This window comes from Amblyomma mixtum, chromosome 8 (genome assembly GCF_055824585.1).
Source record: "Amblyomma mixtum isolate Tamu chromosome 8, ASM5582458v1, whole genome shotgun sequence".
NCBI lineage: Eukaryota > Metazoa > Arthropoda > Arachnida > Ixodida > Ixodidae > Amblyomma > Amblyomma mixtum.
In genome coordinates, this window is record NC_143019.1 from 29639575 (window position 1) to 29657015 (window position 17441).

A 17441-nucleotide genomic window follows, 5' to 3' on the forward strand; every position below is an offset into this window, starting at 1 on the left:
CAGTGCTGCAGAGGCAGTCAAAGTGGCGCGGAAAACGCTTTCGCCTGTACACACTTTGGACAGTCAGTGCCCCCTGAATTTCCTTTCTATATAGAAAAGTTAGGCACCAGCTAGGCCAGCAAGAAGCCCTGCAATGTGTAATCACGTGTTGTCATGCGTTTTATCGGGGGAAGCAAGGCATGTATGAGGCGCGGCGCAACTGTTCGACACTCCCTTGACCTAAGGATTGTCAGTATAAGCCTTTCTGTAAAATCTGTAACTGCCCCCGTGATGCACGCTATAGCCCAATGTTTCTGCGCGCAGATGCAGATCCTAGCCTTCATGCCTGCCGCCAGGAGGAAGCCGGTCGACGAGAAGGACTGGCACCAGCGGTGTCGCAAGCGAGTCAGCGTCCACCAGCTACAAGGCTGCGCGGAGTCGCCCCTGTTCATCATGCCGGCCGGGGTCGCCAACACCGACGTGAGTTATGCACCCGTGATCACCGTACAAATCAACCTCACCGGCTTGGAACTTGGCTGCGGTTCTCGACGACCTCAAAAAATCTCGCTCCCGTAACCGAGAGTAGAGTAAGCATGAAATGTTTACGGTCATAACGCGGCCGAATAATCATGGCGTTGTCGGCAGCGGCGAGCAGTCTTATGCTGTGGCGTATCACTCGCAAAGCGATCGCTTTCCGCAAGGCGCTTCCTATCTCTCCTTTCATCAGCCTCCATTGCTCGGCTTAAGCAGCTGTGACGGTGGCGGCATTGAAATGCAGGACGATGCAGAAGCGTACGCGGACACGACGAGACGCAGGCCTGACAAGAATGTATATGTAGCGCGTTCGAAACTATCGAAAAAAGCGTCTTTGCCTATGTGACACTGGTGACGTCACCACTACATTACGTCACACATAATTGATGATGAAGTAATGACATAATGACTAATTACTTATTAAAGACTAAGTACTAATTAACTGCTAATTAATTACAATTAAGCTTCGCCTTTAGGAGTGGAACGCGAGAGCGTGTTGTAGCGCTGCCAGGCAGTCCACGGAACACCACCACCCGCTCGGCGCGATGCCTTGTCCCTTGAACGCGACGCATTTTGAGGAAAGGAAATTAAGCACTAATTCTCTGTCATCTCGGTGGACACCTGAACCGCACCGTACAGGAAGGGGGGAAGTAGGAGTGAAAGAAGAGAGAGAAAGAGGGGTCGTAATGAAGAAAAGGAAAATTGTATTTGAGGAAAGGAAATTTTCAATTTTCAATGACTCTCACATATCTCCGTAGACACCCGTCATCTGTTTGTTGAGGAAGGGAGGAAGTGGGAGTGAAGGAAGGAAGAGAAAGAGGGGCCATAGTGAAGGAAATGAAAATTGTATTTGAGGAAAGAAAATTACGCAGTGACTGTCTCACACTCGCTCCTCGCGCATGTGCAGTTGGGGCTCTACGGGGATCCACGAAATCGCTCACACCTATAGCAGCAACGGCGGTGGTAGTGGAAAACATTTATTTACACATACACTACTGGAGGTTATGCATGAGCTGACCCAGAGTGGGCCAGCCCTTATAAGTACTAGGTGGATGTAAAGGGTCGATAGTGTACGCGGGGTCATTGGAACGCGGCTGGGGGCGCTCAAAGCGGAGCGTCTCCTTTCTCGGAACGCGGCCGCTTGCGAACGCGCCGGGAAATTCGGGTGTTCCCCCGCCCCGCGGTACCGATTCGCGCACGTGCTGGCACGAATGTGTATTTGTGTTTGTTTTATTTTGTGGTGGAGAGGGTTCTTCACCTTACGGGAGCTGGAGGGCTGGTCAGGCTCTCCCTAAACCAATCATGTGAACATTGTAACATGATTGGAAGCCACGAAATGTGGGCCGGGCCTTTAGGGCTTTAAAACCGGGCCCCGGAGCTGGAAGCGGGGTTCTGCGCTAAGGTGAGATGCAACGCATCTTCGGCTATGCCGAGTAGGGGTCTCCCCTAGTATTAGCCAGTTCCCCCTTTTTGTTGTTTTGCATCTTTTTGGGCCGTTTAATTTGTCTCGAGTGGCTGAACTTCTATACGCTGTAAATATCTGTACATAAACTGTACATAAGTATTCGCCTAACCCCTGCATCGTAACTCATAGCGAGACCGTCTCTGACGGGGCACCCCTGGTGCGAACATCAAGCTTCAGTCTTCGAGTTACCAACCGTCTCTGGCGGGGCACCTCTGGTGCAAAGAGGAAGACGAAAGAACCTGTGAAACTTTACTGGCGCAGTCGACAGGATCCTGCGGCCATCGGAAGACGGCGCAGGAAGAAGAAATTGAACGCAGGGATAAAGGCGACGGCCAGGCAACAGCAGCGTTCGAAAAAGGACCTACGGAGAGCCAACGGCAAGGGCCACGGAAGCGGACCAGCGACGCGGGACTGCATACAGTCCAGAAAAGCAGCGCGTCGATAACTTGACGGTCACCGGCGGCGGACCAGCGGCGTGCGACAGCTCATCGCAGCGTCCGGGGAAAGTGGCGGTGGACTCCGACGCCAAGGAGCGGGCAATGCGGATCGACGCATCGAAACCGTGAGTTTCCTTTGTCGCATTGTTCACGTCCCTGTGTTCGAGCCGGTAGGACAGTTGAGGAGTACAGACGGCAGTATGGAGGGCTATCCATGCCGGCCCTCACTCGATGTGAGGTACCAGGTTGAGTTAGCGAAGGCGCGCTTAGCGGACCTTCAGGCTCAACTCGCGAAAGTGAATGGCGGAAAGGCGGTGCTTCGCGAGGAAGAACCTCAGGATGTAAAGTATGTCTTGAAGGTTATAGAAGCAAGACGCCAGCAGGTGGAGCTCGAGATCTCTAAGATCAAGGAGAGCAGAAGAGCCAGTGAATCAGCCATGGAGAACTGCTCCGAGTCCCGAGAGATGAGGCCGCCTGTGCTGGAAGACAAAGACTTATCCTGCTCAAGCACAGGTGGAGGAAAGAGCAGTCAGGTCGCTGTAGGTAATCAGCCGATATGCGCGGACGCCTCTTTGTTGGGAAATGCCGCAGAGAGCGAAAACGAGATTTCTGAAGGAATCACAGCTTCGCCACTGCGGGCGGCTAGCAAAGAAAAAGAGCAGAACAATTCTGATGGTCTAGGGCCAGTCGAGACCAAATTGTCCGAAACCAAGCAGGAGAGTGATCTAATTCCTGCAGGCTCTATGACTAAGATTGTGACCTCCGTCACGGAGCTAGTAACCGGTGAAAATCTGGCGTTGCTGCAAACACACACTGTGTCGGCCATAGGGCATGAAGTGCCCCGTAGCGTTCCTGGTGACAACAGCTCTACATCCGAGGCAGAGAGCGGAGGTGGGCCCGCTGGGCCGACCGGGCAGAGCGCCGCGCAGTTGTCGAACGCACCCGGTGTGTGCCCGGCCAGGTCAGTCGAGGACCCGGAAATGAGTGGCGACTTGCCGCAAGGCAAGCTCGGGTCAAGTGACTGTCAGGGAGCTCATGGAGCCTCGGAGTTAGACGATGCCACGAAGCCGGCAAATGCATATCAAGCAGGGAACGGCAACATCAGTGTTTGCTCGTGGAGGAACGGGGCAAATGGTTCCAAGCGAGGCGAAGTAGCAGGAGGCAAGGGCGTGGCTTTCAAATTGAAAGTCGGTTCGAGCAACAGTACGCTCCGGGCTGCGGTATGTCAAATTAGATGTAGCAAAGCCGGCCGCACTGTTATAGTTAGACTGGACAAGGCTAATGTTCCTTACGCAGTACGCTGTTCGTACTGGCACGCCGGAGAGAGCGTTCCCTTAGGGGCGTCGCATGGTCAAAGGTTTGGGCTTATCGAGGATCAGGACGTTGTTTTCGATCCTGGAGGGCAGCAATTTTTGAATTCTTGCCCCGCTGTGGCACCAGCCGAGTGGCAGCTAGGCGTTAATTGTGTTGAGACGCGTAGTGGCTCGAACGCACACAAGGACGCTCGGTGCGACTAAGGAGGCTCACGTGGCCACTTACGGACGTCGTGCGAGTGCTACTGAACGCTCAAGTTGCGAGTGTCTGTGTGTGCGTGTGCTCGTTCGCGAGCAGGACGAGGGTGTCTACTTGGTGGTGGTGAACTGGGTGCAACCCACCAACTTGGACGCTGTGTTACGGCGCACGGCAGGCATGCCACTGGGTGTATTTTAGTGTGCAATTTGCTTGTTTTCTTGGTGCCCGTAAGCATTTTCTGTAATGTGTTGGTGCGCGTGTGCATTATTTTGCTTTTGGTTTTGTCGCTGCCAGTACTTGTGTAGCTGCGGTATGTCACCCACAGGGTGGTTTTGTGACCCGTACCGATCCCTTCTTTTTATAATTCTAAAAGTGGCATTTGAGCCCTTTGTAGAATCTTGGGGGGGGGGGGAGGGGGGGGCGTGTAAAGGGTCGGTAGTGTACGCGGGGTCATTGGAACGCGGCTGGGGGCGCTCAAAGCGGAGCGTCTCCTTTCTCGGAACGCGGCCGCTTGCGAACGCGCCGGGAAATTCGGGTGTTCCCCCGCCCCGCGGTACCGATTCGCGCACGTGCTGGCACGAATGTGTATTTGTGTTTATTTTATTTTGTGGTGGAGAGGGTTCTTCACCTTACGGGAGCTGGAGGGCTGGTCAGGCTCTCCCTAAACCAATCATGTGAACATTGTAACATGATTGGAAGCCACGAAATGTGGGCCGGGCCTTTAGGGCTTTAAAACCGGGCCCCGGAGCTGGAAGCGGGGTTCTGCGCTAAGGTGAGATGCAACGCATCTTCGGCTATGCCGAGTAGGGGTCTCCCCTAGTATTAGCCAGTTCCCCCTTTTTGTTGTTTTGCATCTTTTTGTGCCGTTTAATTTGTCTCGAGTGCCTGAACTTCTATACGCTGTAAATATCTGTACATAAACTGTACATAAGTATTCGCCTAACCCCTGCATCGTAACTCATAGCGAGACCGTCTCTGACGGGGCACCCCTGGTGCGAACATCAAGCTTCAGTCTTCGAGTTACCAACCGTCTCTGGCGGGGCACCTCTGGTGCAAAGAGGAAGACGAAAGAACCTGTGAAACTTTACTGTGGAGGTCCCTAGTTCGGGACCCCAGTGGCGTGGGCCGCCGCCCGGGCTCGCGCGACCAAGGCCCGTTGGGCCTGCAGTTCAGAGCAGCCGAGCAGGGTCGCCTCCCAGTCCTCCCGGGTTGGGTTCGGGTGAGGGGGGATAGCAGGGTTGGAGGGGCAGGCCAGACCATGTGGTAGATGTCCGAGGACGTCTCCGCAGAGTGCGCACAGCTGCCCGAGAAAGAAGGGTCGAAGTGTTTAAGAGTTGCTGGGCACAGCAAAGTATATACAGGCGAAGCAGAAGCCGCTTGTCCGCCTTTGAGAGACCTTTACACGGGCGGGGATAAAGACCGTGGCCAGATTGATATAGTAAAACAGTGTCTTTGAAGGAGTAAGCGGGAGTTAATTCGAGTTCCTGATCGTCGGGGTCGGAGGGGAATGTCCGGTGCGAGAGCGCGCGGGCGGCGGCGTCAGCTGCCTCATTTCCCTCAAGGCCCATGTGAGCAGGAGCCCAACCGATACGCCGGTGCGCGGGGTCTCCGGTGTAGACGCTGTTTTAGAGAATGCGGTAGGCTAGATACGGTACCCAGCCCTGCTCGACGTTCCGACATGCCCCTCGAGCAACGACGCGGCAATCGTGTTGTCAACGCCAACGCCAATAACAAAATGAACGCCGACTTCCTATTGCTTCTGTGCCGCGCTTCTGGCGGCAAACGTTGTCAATGCCTGCAGCCCACGTCTCTCTCTCATCGCCCCACGTAAAAAAATTCAGGGGGAACTTTGACTGTCTTAAGTGCGTAGAGGCGAAAGCGTTTTCCGCACCCCTTTGCCTATGTGACACTGGTTAATTGATGACAAAGTAATGACAAATTATTAATTAATGGCTAATTACTGATTAATCCCTCAGCACTAATTGACTGCTAATTAATGACGCTTAAGCTTCGCCGTTAGGAGTGGAACGCGACAGCGTGTAGCGCTGCCAGTGAGTCCACGGAACGCCACCACCCGTTCGGCGCGATGCCTTGCCCTTTGAACGCAACGCTTTTTGAGGAAAGGAAATGGCGCTGTAATTTTCAGTCATCTCGGTGGACACCTTAACCGCACCGTACAGGATGGGAGGAAGTGGCAGTGAAAGAAAGAGGGGCCGTAATGAAGAAACTGAAAATTGTATTTGAGGAAAGGAAACTACGCAGTAACTGTCTCATATATCTCGTGGACACCCGTCAAAACGCGGACACATCTGTCGACACGGCTGCCGACACGGACGCAGACACGGCTGCCGACACGAATTGCTAACGACAGCATGAGGCATTAAAGGCTTTCGCCTTAATATAAGCGCGATTCGGATGTCCACTGAACCAAAGCAAAGGCGCATAACTTCCCTCTTGGAACAGTGGACACCTCAATTCGTGGCGGTAGACAAAGCTGTGCTGCTTGCGTTGGATAGGCCGTCGGCGTTCGTTCTGTTCATTGACGTTGGCGTCGGCAACGTTTTACACTCCGATCATTTTAAGGAAGTGCGCATAATGGCTTCCTGGGTCAGCGGACGCCTGAATCGTGCTGATAGGTACTTGGAGTGATGAGAGAGAGAGAGAGATGTAGGCTGCGCCCTGCTCTCAAGGTGTGTGCCATGGGACGTCACCCGCTTCTCGCGATTGCTCAGTTGGGGCTCTCCGGGGCTCCGCGAAATCACTCACACCTAGCGTAGTGCTGCTTCCGCAAGAAAAAATTGGGAAAATCACTGTATAGCCGAACCAGCGCTCATCATCAGCACTGCCGCAGTAACAATGCACTGCCACATGGGCCGTACCCAAAAGACATAGGAAACCAGTTACGATAGCGTTTATGCGAGCACGCAACGCAGCTTTTCATCCCGCATGCTAAATTATCCAACGCTAAACGTCGTCGTTGATCACGTCGTATCACAAACCTGTTTCATTATGAAGACTGTAAAGGAACCATTTCTGCGGGCATTTCTGGCGCCTCGCTTAAGATGCGGCATTAACTTGTTAGTTGAAATCAGCAGTAAATTTTTATTCTGCTTTGGATATGTCCGGCGGATGCGAGAACCAAAATTTCACCCAAGTTTTGCCTAGTAACAGAGAACGGCCTCGGGAGACGCTCGACTTACGTTAACAACCGGAAATATTCGAACGACTCTGACAACCTGTATTCGTACAATGTGTATTGCCACCCTTCCGTTCTCCTTTCTTCTGTCGCTCCCCTCTTTCTTTCCTTTTCACTCTCTTTTGATTCCCGCTAGCCGCAGCTACGGCCGCCTTGATCATGTGCGCCGATCCAGGTGGACGTGCCGCAGCTCAGGTGCTTCAGGTCTCGATGGAAGATGGCGCGACTAGCAACGTCTTTTCCTTCCATTTTTATTTTTTATTAATAATAAATAGCTACTAACAACTAACAAGCGAACTTCAAGCCCTTTTAAACGAACTCAAAGAGCAATTAGTCGCGGAAACTCTTCTACTGACTAAACGAGTAACGCGCGCTGCGCCCACCAGCGAAAGGCGGCAGTTCGGTGTGACGACGTTCCCGCCGTTCCAGACGCAACGCGTATCGCAGCTCATGTTTAGCGAAAGCGCCGCGTTCCGACCACAGTCCGCCACCATCTCGATTGGTATCACGCATCACTACTGTTCATTCTTTGTATCTTCCATGTCGCTCCTCCGGCAGAGCGCCTCATCGTTGTCGACAGAAGGCTGTCAGCAGAAGCTTGTTGGCAGAGGTGTCACGCTTCTGACGGGTTTCACCGAGATATGTGAGGCAGTTACTGCTTAATTTCCTTTCCTCAAATACAATTTTCATTTTCTTCATTACGGCTCCTCTTTCCCTTACTACTTTCACTCCGACTTCCTCCCTTCCTGTACGGTGCGGTTCAGGTGCCCACCGAGATGACTGAGAATTGCTGGGCCATTTCCTTTCCTCAAAAAGCGTTGCGTTCAAAGGACGTTCCGTGGACTCCCTGGCACCTACAACACGCTGTCCCGTTCAACTCCTAAAGTCGAAGCTTAAGCGTCATTAATTAGCAGTCAATTACCATTTAGTCATTAATCAGTAATTCGCCATAAATTAGTAACTTGTCATTGCCTAGTAATTAGTCCATTACGTGTGACATCATCCAGTGGTGTCGACACTAGTGCCACAGAGGCTGTCAAGGTGGTGCAGTTGGTTGGTTGGTTTATGGGGTTTAACGTCCCAAAGCGACTCAGGCTAGGAGAGACGCCGTAGTGAAGGTCACCGGAAATTTTGACCACCTGGGGTTCTTAACGTGCACTGACATGTGTTGTGGAAAACGCTTTCGCCTCTACGCACTTTAGGACAAAGTACCCCCTGAGATGCCACCGCCGCTGCGATTTCCGCGCCGTTGCTTCCGCTTTTCTACTCGGGATGGCCATTGCCAATTTCTGAATGACCACCGAGCATATTTACTATATATATAGCCGCCGCGGTGGCTCAGTGGCTATGGTGCTCGGCTGCTGTCCCGAAAGACGCGGGTTCGATCCCGGCCGCGGCGGTTGAATTTCTTTGGAGGAGAAATTCGAGGCCCGTGTACTGTGCGATGTCAGTGCACGTTAAAGAACCCCAGGTGGTCGTAATTTCCGGAGCCCTCCACTACGGCGTCTCTCATAGCCTTAGTCGCTTTGGGACGTTAAAGCCTGCTATCAGGCTTCATATAAATTTTCCAGGTTTCAGTCATGATGTTATCAGTTCAAACTCTTTCCACATCCAGATATATCGTGATCCTTTTTCTCCCGAATATGTTGTCGCGTACTGCCGCCGCGGTGGGTCAGTGGTTATGATGCTCGGCTGCTGACCCGAAAGTCGCCGCGGGTTCGCTCCTGGTCGCGGTGGTCGAATTTCGATGGAGGCGAAATTCTAGAGGTCCGTGTAGTGCGCAATGTCAGTGCACATTAAAGAACCCCAGGTGGTCGAAATTTCCTGAGCCCTTCGGCGTCTATCATAGCCTGAGTCGCTTTGGGACATTAAACCCGATAAACCTACTGTATTACGCTTTTCTTTCGCCGCATAAGTTGTATTAATCCCTGGCCTGTACTGTGTTCCTTATTTTATGTTGTATTGTTACCAGGAGTATTCCCTATCACTGTATTTCAATGTTGGGTCTACTGTCAACTCCAGACTGAATTCAAGGCCTTGTCAGGCTTCAGGGTTTTTACCTTGTTTTCTACTTTCGTTTGAAACAAAAAAATAAGGTGAACTGAAACTAAAGCCGAACTGAAAACCTACACGGGTGACGGCCTGAATGCTGCACGTATGCGGGAGGTGAGGACAGAATACCTTCTTCGGTACATCTAAATGAATGCAGTTATCACCCCGTCCCGCCCCTTTCTCTATCGCTATCGGTCGGACCCTTCCTGTCCCAACCGCCTCTGCATCTATGCGGACCTGGCCGATTGCCTCTTCTATTGCCCGGCTGCTCAGCAGTCGGGTTCCTACCCCCCACCCTCTCTATCCATCACCACCTAGCTCGACTGGCTTGGCGCTGAAGGGGAAGAACAGCGACTTCTGGTCACCCAGGCGATGACATGCTCGGCCTATAAATTATGGTCGAATAAAGGTCTTTTACTACTACTGCGAACGCTATCGGGACGCTACCCGCAAACACGCTGCATAAGATGCTATGTCTGTGCCGACACGTTACGCCAAAAGGCATTTGCTGCACCCCTCCGAAAACGGAGTCGTCACACACTCATTCGAGGCACCAGCATACAAAGCAAATGAAAAAAAAGGCAGTGGCTTGGCTCAGCTATGCCAGGATATACGTAGCGAGAGGTACCGTATATCCCTGGTTACGTCTAGTCACACACGTCACACGAAAGCCAAACGGATTGTTCGTGAAGTCCCTATTCAAACGCGCTCGTGGCCCTGGAACTTCTAGTAAATCTGATCACGTGGTCAGTCACGTGCCGTCCCTTCGCATCCTCTCCTTCTTCGGTCGTACCCATCTCCCCCGGTCTTCCAGTAGGGCCAGGGCACGCCGCAGGGTCTGCTCCACGTCCTGGCGTCTGCGCTTGGCGATGCGCTCTTCTTTCCGCTCCGGTGTCTGCGCATCTCTCTTGGCCCTGCGCCGCTCGTTCTTCCTTGCCTGGACGGCTAACTGCCAGGCTGCAACCTCGAGGTCAAACGACTCGGGTTTCTCCCGTCTCCTACGCCTCACAGCGCCGGCCTCGCTCTCCTTGGCCGCCATGACAGTTTTTTTTCCACCGCCGCATCACCATCATTTACATACCACGACCCACCTCCTCCACTTGCCGCGTATGCGCAGTAGAGCACGGCACACCAGCTGCGTGTCGCACACGCGCAGTCTCTCTCGGTCGTAGGCGAGCGGCGTCGGCAGCTGTGACGTCACTCGGCGGCGGCTCCGGGCGGCCGCAGAGCAGCCCTCCCGCATAGACATGAAAGATAGCCTAATTTCATACCACGAGATCACGGAACATTATAAGCTGAGCAGGAGGGTCTATCCGCCGCCCCACCGTTCCCTTGCAAAAGAGGAGGCAATTTCGTGGAGAAGATTGCAAGGGGGGAATCATATAAGCCCCTTCTGGGTATACATAACAATCTCCAAAGAGGAGAAAGACCAATATTGTATAACGTGCGGGGAGAGGGGCACTCTCGACCATGTCATATGGGAATGTGCTGGAAGCCCGGGCGCCGAGCAAAAGATAGAAGATAGAGAAGCCTGGGAGACCTTGCTGCGGAGCGAGGACCCCGCTAAGCAGCAACAAGCCATCCGCCTGGCGGCTGAGGCCGTGAAGAGACAATGTGTCTTCACCAGACCTTAGTTTGCGAGGCTCCTAAGTAGGGCTCCCTTAGGCCTGCGTGCCGGGGGGTCCAAAAAGGAGTCTCATTTCGGTGGAAATAACGTTTTGATGATGATGATGATGATGATGATGATGGGGACAGGCGAGCGGCGCTCCAGCTACGCGGCTGCGACTTCACTCGGCTCCTCGCGCATGCGCACAAGTGGCTCCGAAGGCCCACAGCGAAACGGCGAGACTGCGGGTAATGTAGCTCTCGCTGCAAGAAAATTGGAAAATCACAGTATAAACGAGCCGGCGCTCTTCATCAGCATTGCCACGGTAACAATGCACTGCCACATGAATGGAGCCCAACGGACAGAATAAAAGGGAAGTTTATTCAACAGTGCAAACAAACAAAACATTGGAAACACACTCATGACTGAGGGCAAAACAAATGTATACAAAGTGGGTGGCCACCCAGAAACACCATGGCGTTATTTTAACACACCGTACATATCACAAATTACAGCCTATAGTGCATAGAACGAACACTGGACAAAGAAGAATCAGCCTCCCGTAGCAACGAAGCACGGGGGGGCAAGGATCTTTCTCAGGGTGATTGGCCCTTTCAAAATTATACACCACCATCCTCGAACAAACCAGCATAGTCGGTAAAGAGAGAAAGGGGGGGAGGGGGGGGGGGGGGGGGGTCGGCCCGGCTAATACCGCAGCGCCGGCATAACCAGCCGACCTTCGTGCACGACAAAGAAGCGTGTGTGCCACCGTCGCAGAAACCGCGCCTCCCCATCCGCTGCAAGCCTTTCAGACAGGTATTGCCAGATAAGGAGACGCAGGCTCTGCAACGCGGGGTACATAGCCGTCGCCGGTTGACGCCGGGCTTCGGCCAGACAGCGGCGACGCCACAAAACAAACATAGCGGACATAAACACTAGTTTGCCAAAATAATCCCGTGGTTGCCGAATGCCTGGCCCGGCACGAACTGTAAACATCCGATACACCTGCCACCACATTATCCGGGCAACACGGCACTCAAAGAAAGTGTGTCGCGCTGTCTCTCGCGCTCCACATTGCGCGCACTGGGCGTTGGGCACAAGGCCCCATGATAAGAGGCGTTCGCGCGTGGGGAGGACTCTCCATCTCCTCCTCCACTCAAAGTCGCCGACCTGCGGAGGGAGACGACTTGTGCACCACGTGCGCCACTTGCGTCCCGCGGTGCGCCGCTGGTCGTCGGCGCCAAGGCGCACGCACGCGATCGATCATCTCGCTCAGCCGAGACGCGGGCGTCTCAGTCAGGTCGACTCCTGGCAAGTCAGTACAGACTGCTTAAAACCAGCGGACAGAAAAGAATCTTCTACGACAGCTTTTATACATGCACGCAGTCTAGCTTTTCATCCCGCATGCTAAAATATACAACGCTTAACCTCGTTATTGATCACATCATATCACAAACCTGTTTCATTAAGCAGACTGTAAAGAAACAATTTATGCAGGCATTTCTGGCGCGTCACTTAGGATGCGGCATTAACTTGTTAATTAGAATAAGCAGTAAATTTTTATTCTGCTTTGGCTGCAGAACCAAAATTTCACCCAAGTTTCGTCTAGCTACAGAGAACGCCCGCAGAGGATGCTAGACACATAGACATCTGCAAATTCGTACTGTGCCATGTCAGGGGAGGAGGTGAGGCGAGCGCGGCTTCGGCCGCTTATGTTTTTTCAGTCAGCGTCCACTTCGCCGGACGCGGTTGCTGCTGCGACGCGCGTTTTAGCTTTTCTGTTTCTCTTTCCTCTAATCTTTTTAACTCTCCTTTATCTGCACGTGGCAGCGGTGGTGGCTCGACTCGAGCCAGTAGGCAGGCCCGTGCAATTTCCTTTCATCCTTTTCTCAGTCGCAAAACCAACTGTGTCATGTCAGTGCATGTTAAGAACCCCACGTGGTCGAAATTTCCGGATCCCTTTACTACGGTGTCTCTCATAGCCTGAGTCGCTTTGGGGCGTTAAACCCGGTAAACCTACTGTATTACGTACTTGTTTCACCGTATAAGTTGTATTAATTTCTGACCTGTACTGTGCCTCTTAATTTGTTTAAGCAACACTCTGGCGCAGACTACAGACACTCTCTCACCTCACCCCTTACCCTAGCCCACTATCATCCCTCCTTCCCCACTCCGGCATGTGCCCTATGCACAGAACCCTTCGCCTGTTCCCTCCACATCCTTTCACTCTGCCCGGCGGACCCTCCCCCGCGGGACCTAGAGAACCTCAAGACCTGGGAGGACTGGGACACCCTGCTGCGCTCGGAGGACCCGGCCGTGCACACCATCGCCACCGGCTGGGCTGCCAGTGTTATGGACCTTAGGAACATAAACACTTTAGTTTAGTGGGGTCGTGCGGGGACGCTGGGACGCGCCCCGAATTCCTCTTAGAATAAAGTTTTAAGCATGAAATGCTTTAGCTCCCGTTGTCGGCAGTGTGGTGAGGTAACGCCGAGACCGAAAGCCAACATCCGGGCACTGAATTCTACTCATCCGGGCACTGAAACGAGAGCATCCGGGCACCGTACGAGATTTAACGAGACTCTCTAAGCCCTCCTACAGGACCGGCATACAAGCGTCGGTATAGCTTCGCGCCGAACAGGTGGTTGCGTTCGTCCCTTCCATTACGGTGCGGCTCGGGTGTCCACCGAGATGACAGAGAATTACTGCGCCATTTCCTTTCCTCAAAGGGCAAGGCATCGCGCCGAACGGGTGGCGGCGTTCCTCCCTTCCTGTGCAGCGCGGTTCGGGTGTCCACTGAGATGACAGAGAATTGCTGCGTAATTTCCTTTCCTCAAAAAGCGTCGCGTTCGAAGGGCAAGGCATCGCGCCGAACGGGTGGTGGCGTTCCGTGGACTGCCTGGCAGCACTACAACACGCTGTCACGTTCCACTCCTAAAGGCGAAGCTTAAGCGTCATCAATTAGCAGTTAATTATCATTTAGTCATTAATCCATAATTAACAAGAACAGAAAGCTGGGCGAGTTGGTTGTTATCCATTTTTAACAGCGCGAAAAGACGACGACGTTTACACGTCTTTTGTGTTAATAAATTTTCAGTTGAAAGTAACAGCGCTCGTGTTGTTGTGTGTGTAAACGTCGTCGTCTTTTCACGCTGTAAAAAATGAATCCCTACTTAGTCACTGATTAGTAATTTGTCATTACTTCGTCATCAATTATGTGTGATGTAATCCAGTGGTGACGTCACCAGTGTCACATAGGCAAAGTGGTGCGGAAAACGCTTTCGCCTCTACGCACTTTAGACAGTTTCGAACGCGCTGCATATACATTGTCAGGCCTGCGTCTCGTCGTGTCCGCGTACGCTTCTCCATCGTCCTGCATTTCATGCTTACTCTACTCTCGGTTACGGGGGAGGCAGAGATTTTTATTGCGAAAGCAATACTACTTTCACTTTCAAGCCTTTGCGGTGCGACGGCGGTGCACATGAAATGACCTTTCGCATGACCTCTGTGTGACGTCACGCCGAAGAGCTGGGCGACCACCTCGCGCCGTCCGTGTGCGACGGCGGTGCACATGAACGGCGGCCTAACTCCCGCTCTCTCCGCCAGGAGCGCCACAGGTGTTGTGACGTCACGCCGAAGAGCTGTGCGACCATCTCGCGCCGTCCGTGTGCGACGGCGGTGCACATGAACGGCTGCCTAACTCCCGCTCTCTCCGCCAGGAGCGCCACAGGTGTTGTGACGTCACGCCGAAGAGCTGTGCGACCATCTCGCGCCGTCCGTGTGCGACGGCGGTGCACATGAACGGCGGCCTAACATTAGATTAGATTGGATTGGATTGGATTGGATTGGATTGTATAACCGATGCATCACCACAAGTCTAACCACAAGCACCACCACCAGCTACACTACCAGCTGAACCATGGCGTAGGTACGGATATTGCTTTCGCAATTACCGGGCTTAACAAAGCTAACCCACAGCGAATTTTTTTCTCACTCTCTCTCGCACTCATGCGAGGCACCAGCATACAAAGGAAATGAAAAATAAATTGGAAAACCACAGTATAAACCAGCCGGCGCTCATCGTCAGCATTGCCGCGGTAACAACGCACACCAACATGGGCGGAACCCTAGAGTCGAAAAACAAAATCAGCTATTACGGAGTTTATTCGAGCACGCAACCTACCTTTTTCAGTCCGCATGCTAAAATATCCAACGCTAAATCTCGTTATTGGTCACATAGCATCACAAAGCTGTTTCATTAAGCAGACTTTAAAGAAACAGTTTCTGCAGGCATTTCTGGCGCTTCGATTAAGTTGCGGCATGAACTTGTTAGTTAAAATAAGCAGTAAATATTTATTCTGCTTTAGATTTTGACCGGCGGCTGCCAGGATCAAAATTTCGCCCATGTTTCGCCTAGTTACAGCGAACGTCCGCAGAGGACGCTGGGCACGTCAACATCTGCAAAAATTCGAACCTCTTATGCCCTTTATTTGTACATGCAGAATATTGCCGCACTACTCCTAGCCTTACTTACTATCGCTCCCCCTTTCTTTCTCTCTTCCTGTCCTTTTATTCCCGCTAGCCGTAGCTCAGGCGCTTCAGGTTTCGATGGCAGGTGCGGCGGCTAGCAACGTCTTATGTTTAGGTTTAGGTTTAAGGCGGAAGCCTTTAATGTCTCATCGTTGTAAGCAGCAGTTGTCGACAGAAAATGTCACGCTTTTCAATTGGTGGAAACGGTCGTGACGTCACAGTGCGCGAATTTCAAATGGGGCCAATTGTACTTTGGCTAGTAACCACGCAACCAATTGAAGGGATCCGTATAGTGATGCTCCAAGTGGGATTGAGCTTAGATAATTGCTTAATTGCCCAATTAGCTTTACTAGTCAGGCCATATAAATAAATAAAACCGATTAAGAAATTGGTCGAGCTCAGCAATCGAACCCCGGTCTTCGGCGTGAGAGACGAGCACGCTATCCACTCCGCCATGCCAGCTCGATGGTTTGGTATGAACAAAGGCGCGTCTAGTGAATACGGTGTCTTCACTCACTCTCATCCTCCTCCATTCCCTTCCAGCGAGGTTTAGGTGTCCACCGACAAATGAGAGACAGATACATTTCATTTCCTCAAAAACCAATTTACCGACGAGCGAGGCGTAGAACCGAATGGGCGATGGCGTTCTATGGACTCCTTGGCAGCGTTGCAAGACGCTGTCGCGTTCCACTCTTAGGGGCGAAGCTTAACATCTTAAACACACATCAGTGACCACACTTTAGGTCAAAAAAGTGCCCCCCTGAATTTTGTGAGACAGTTATGCTGTTAAGAGTGGACAACGTGGTCCTGGGAGCCGGGTGTGACTCATCGCAAAGCAAGGGATATGACGAGGCCTGGCGCCGGCGGCAGAAGCATTGGCGACGACGGACGAGGTTGTTGCACTCCAAATCACCGAACCTCCGAACCGATCGAAGGGCGCTGTCTCCCACGGGCCTGGGAGAAATTACTGTCAGACGAGTGTCGTCGTTAGGCAAAGATGCGGCGAGAGCTTACGACAGCAGCAGCAACGCTGGAAGCAGATGCACTGGAAGCACGGCGGAAGCAACGGTATACGTTGGCCGAGTCGGCCTTCGGGTCACCGGACTGGATGATGCTACGCAAGGTCACGCTGAGCGAGGCTGCTAATTGAAAGACGCTGTGTCGAATGGGTCTCGTGCTTCGGCCATCCGGCGGGGGAGTTCGAGAAGGTTCAACCACCTGCGAGGAGACTGCGGGATTCTGCTTTCCCACGGAGGCAACGCACAGAACACTTGCGGCAGTGGTCACGGTGACGCATCTGTGTTTGATGACTGTCTTCCCCTTCTCATCCCCCGAGCTGTGAGAGAGCGAGAGAGCTTCAGCACCGCCCCGTGCCGTGGGTGGTACCGCCAGCGTCATCAATGGCCCATCCGATTGGACAACGTTATTCGAACTAAGTTCCCCAGTCAGGGATCTGGGGAACGCGAACCGTATTTAACGGGATGTTGTTGTGTGATCGGAGCATTAATGCATTCGATTCGATTCCATTCTCATCTGTAATTATGTAGAATAAACCCTTCTGTACAGTTTCCTCGATAACGCAGTCTCGGACATCGTCTTTCGGAGCCGGTACCTGCGGGGCTAAACGAGTTAGTCATCTCCAGGACCCCTCCGTCTTCAACACTGGTTCCAGCGGTGGGATTGTAGCCCCATCTTTAACACTGGTTGGCAGCAGCTGGGATGGACCGTGCGACATCGTACTTTCTCCACGGGTGAGCGTTTTGGCTTTTGCTATGGGATTCGCCAGGCTTTAAGATTCAGAGAATAATCTTGACTGGGAATCAGGGCTTTGTCGTTGAGAGGGGTTATTCTCAAGGCATTGTGGAGTTAGCAGAGCCAAAGCGAAGAAGGCGTTGTCATGGACCTAATGAGGTTGTACAAGTCGGACTTGCTGTTGATATGCGAGGAACTGTCGGTTGAAGTGCCTAGCAAATTAACCAAAATTGAACTGGGCGAATTCATTCATGAACATGTCAAGAATAACGATCAACTGCTGGTAGATACGTGGAATTTGGTACAGGGGGAAAAAGCCCGCAAAGAAAAACACGACCAAGAGGCTAAAGAGAAAGCCGAGCAGGAGAAAATAGCAGC

At 52.6% G+C, this 17441-nt stretch overlaps 1 protein-coding gene across 1 annotated transcript in view; it reads left to right on the forward strand.

The window, feature by feature from the left end:
• Positions 1 to 17441, forward strand: part of LOC149331867 (uncharacterized) — a 30893-nt gene continuing 13452 nt past the window's right edge. Inside the window, exon 1 of the mRNA XM_089555586.1 lies at positions 1 to 459. Within this exon, the coding sequence (XP_089411712.1) occupies positions 154 to 459 (306 nt within the window). The 5' untranslated portion in view covers positions 1 to 153. The remainder of the gene's footprint in view (positions 460 to 17441) is intronic.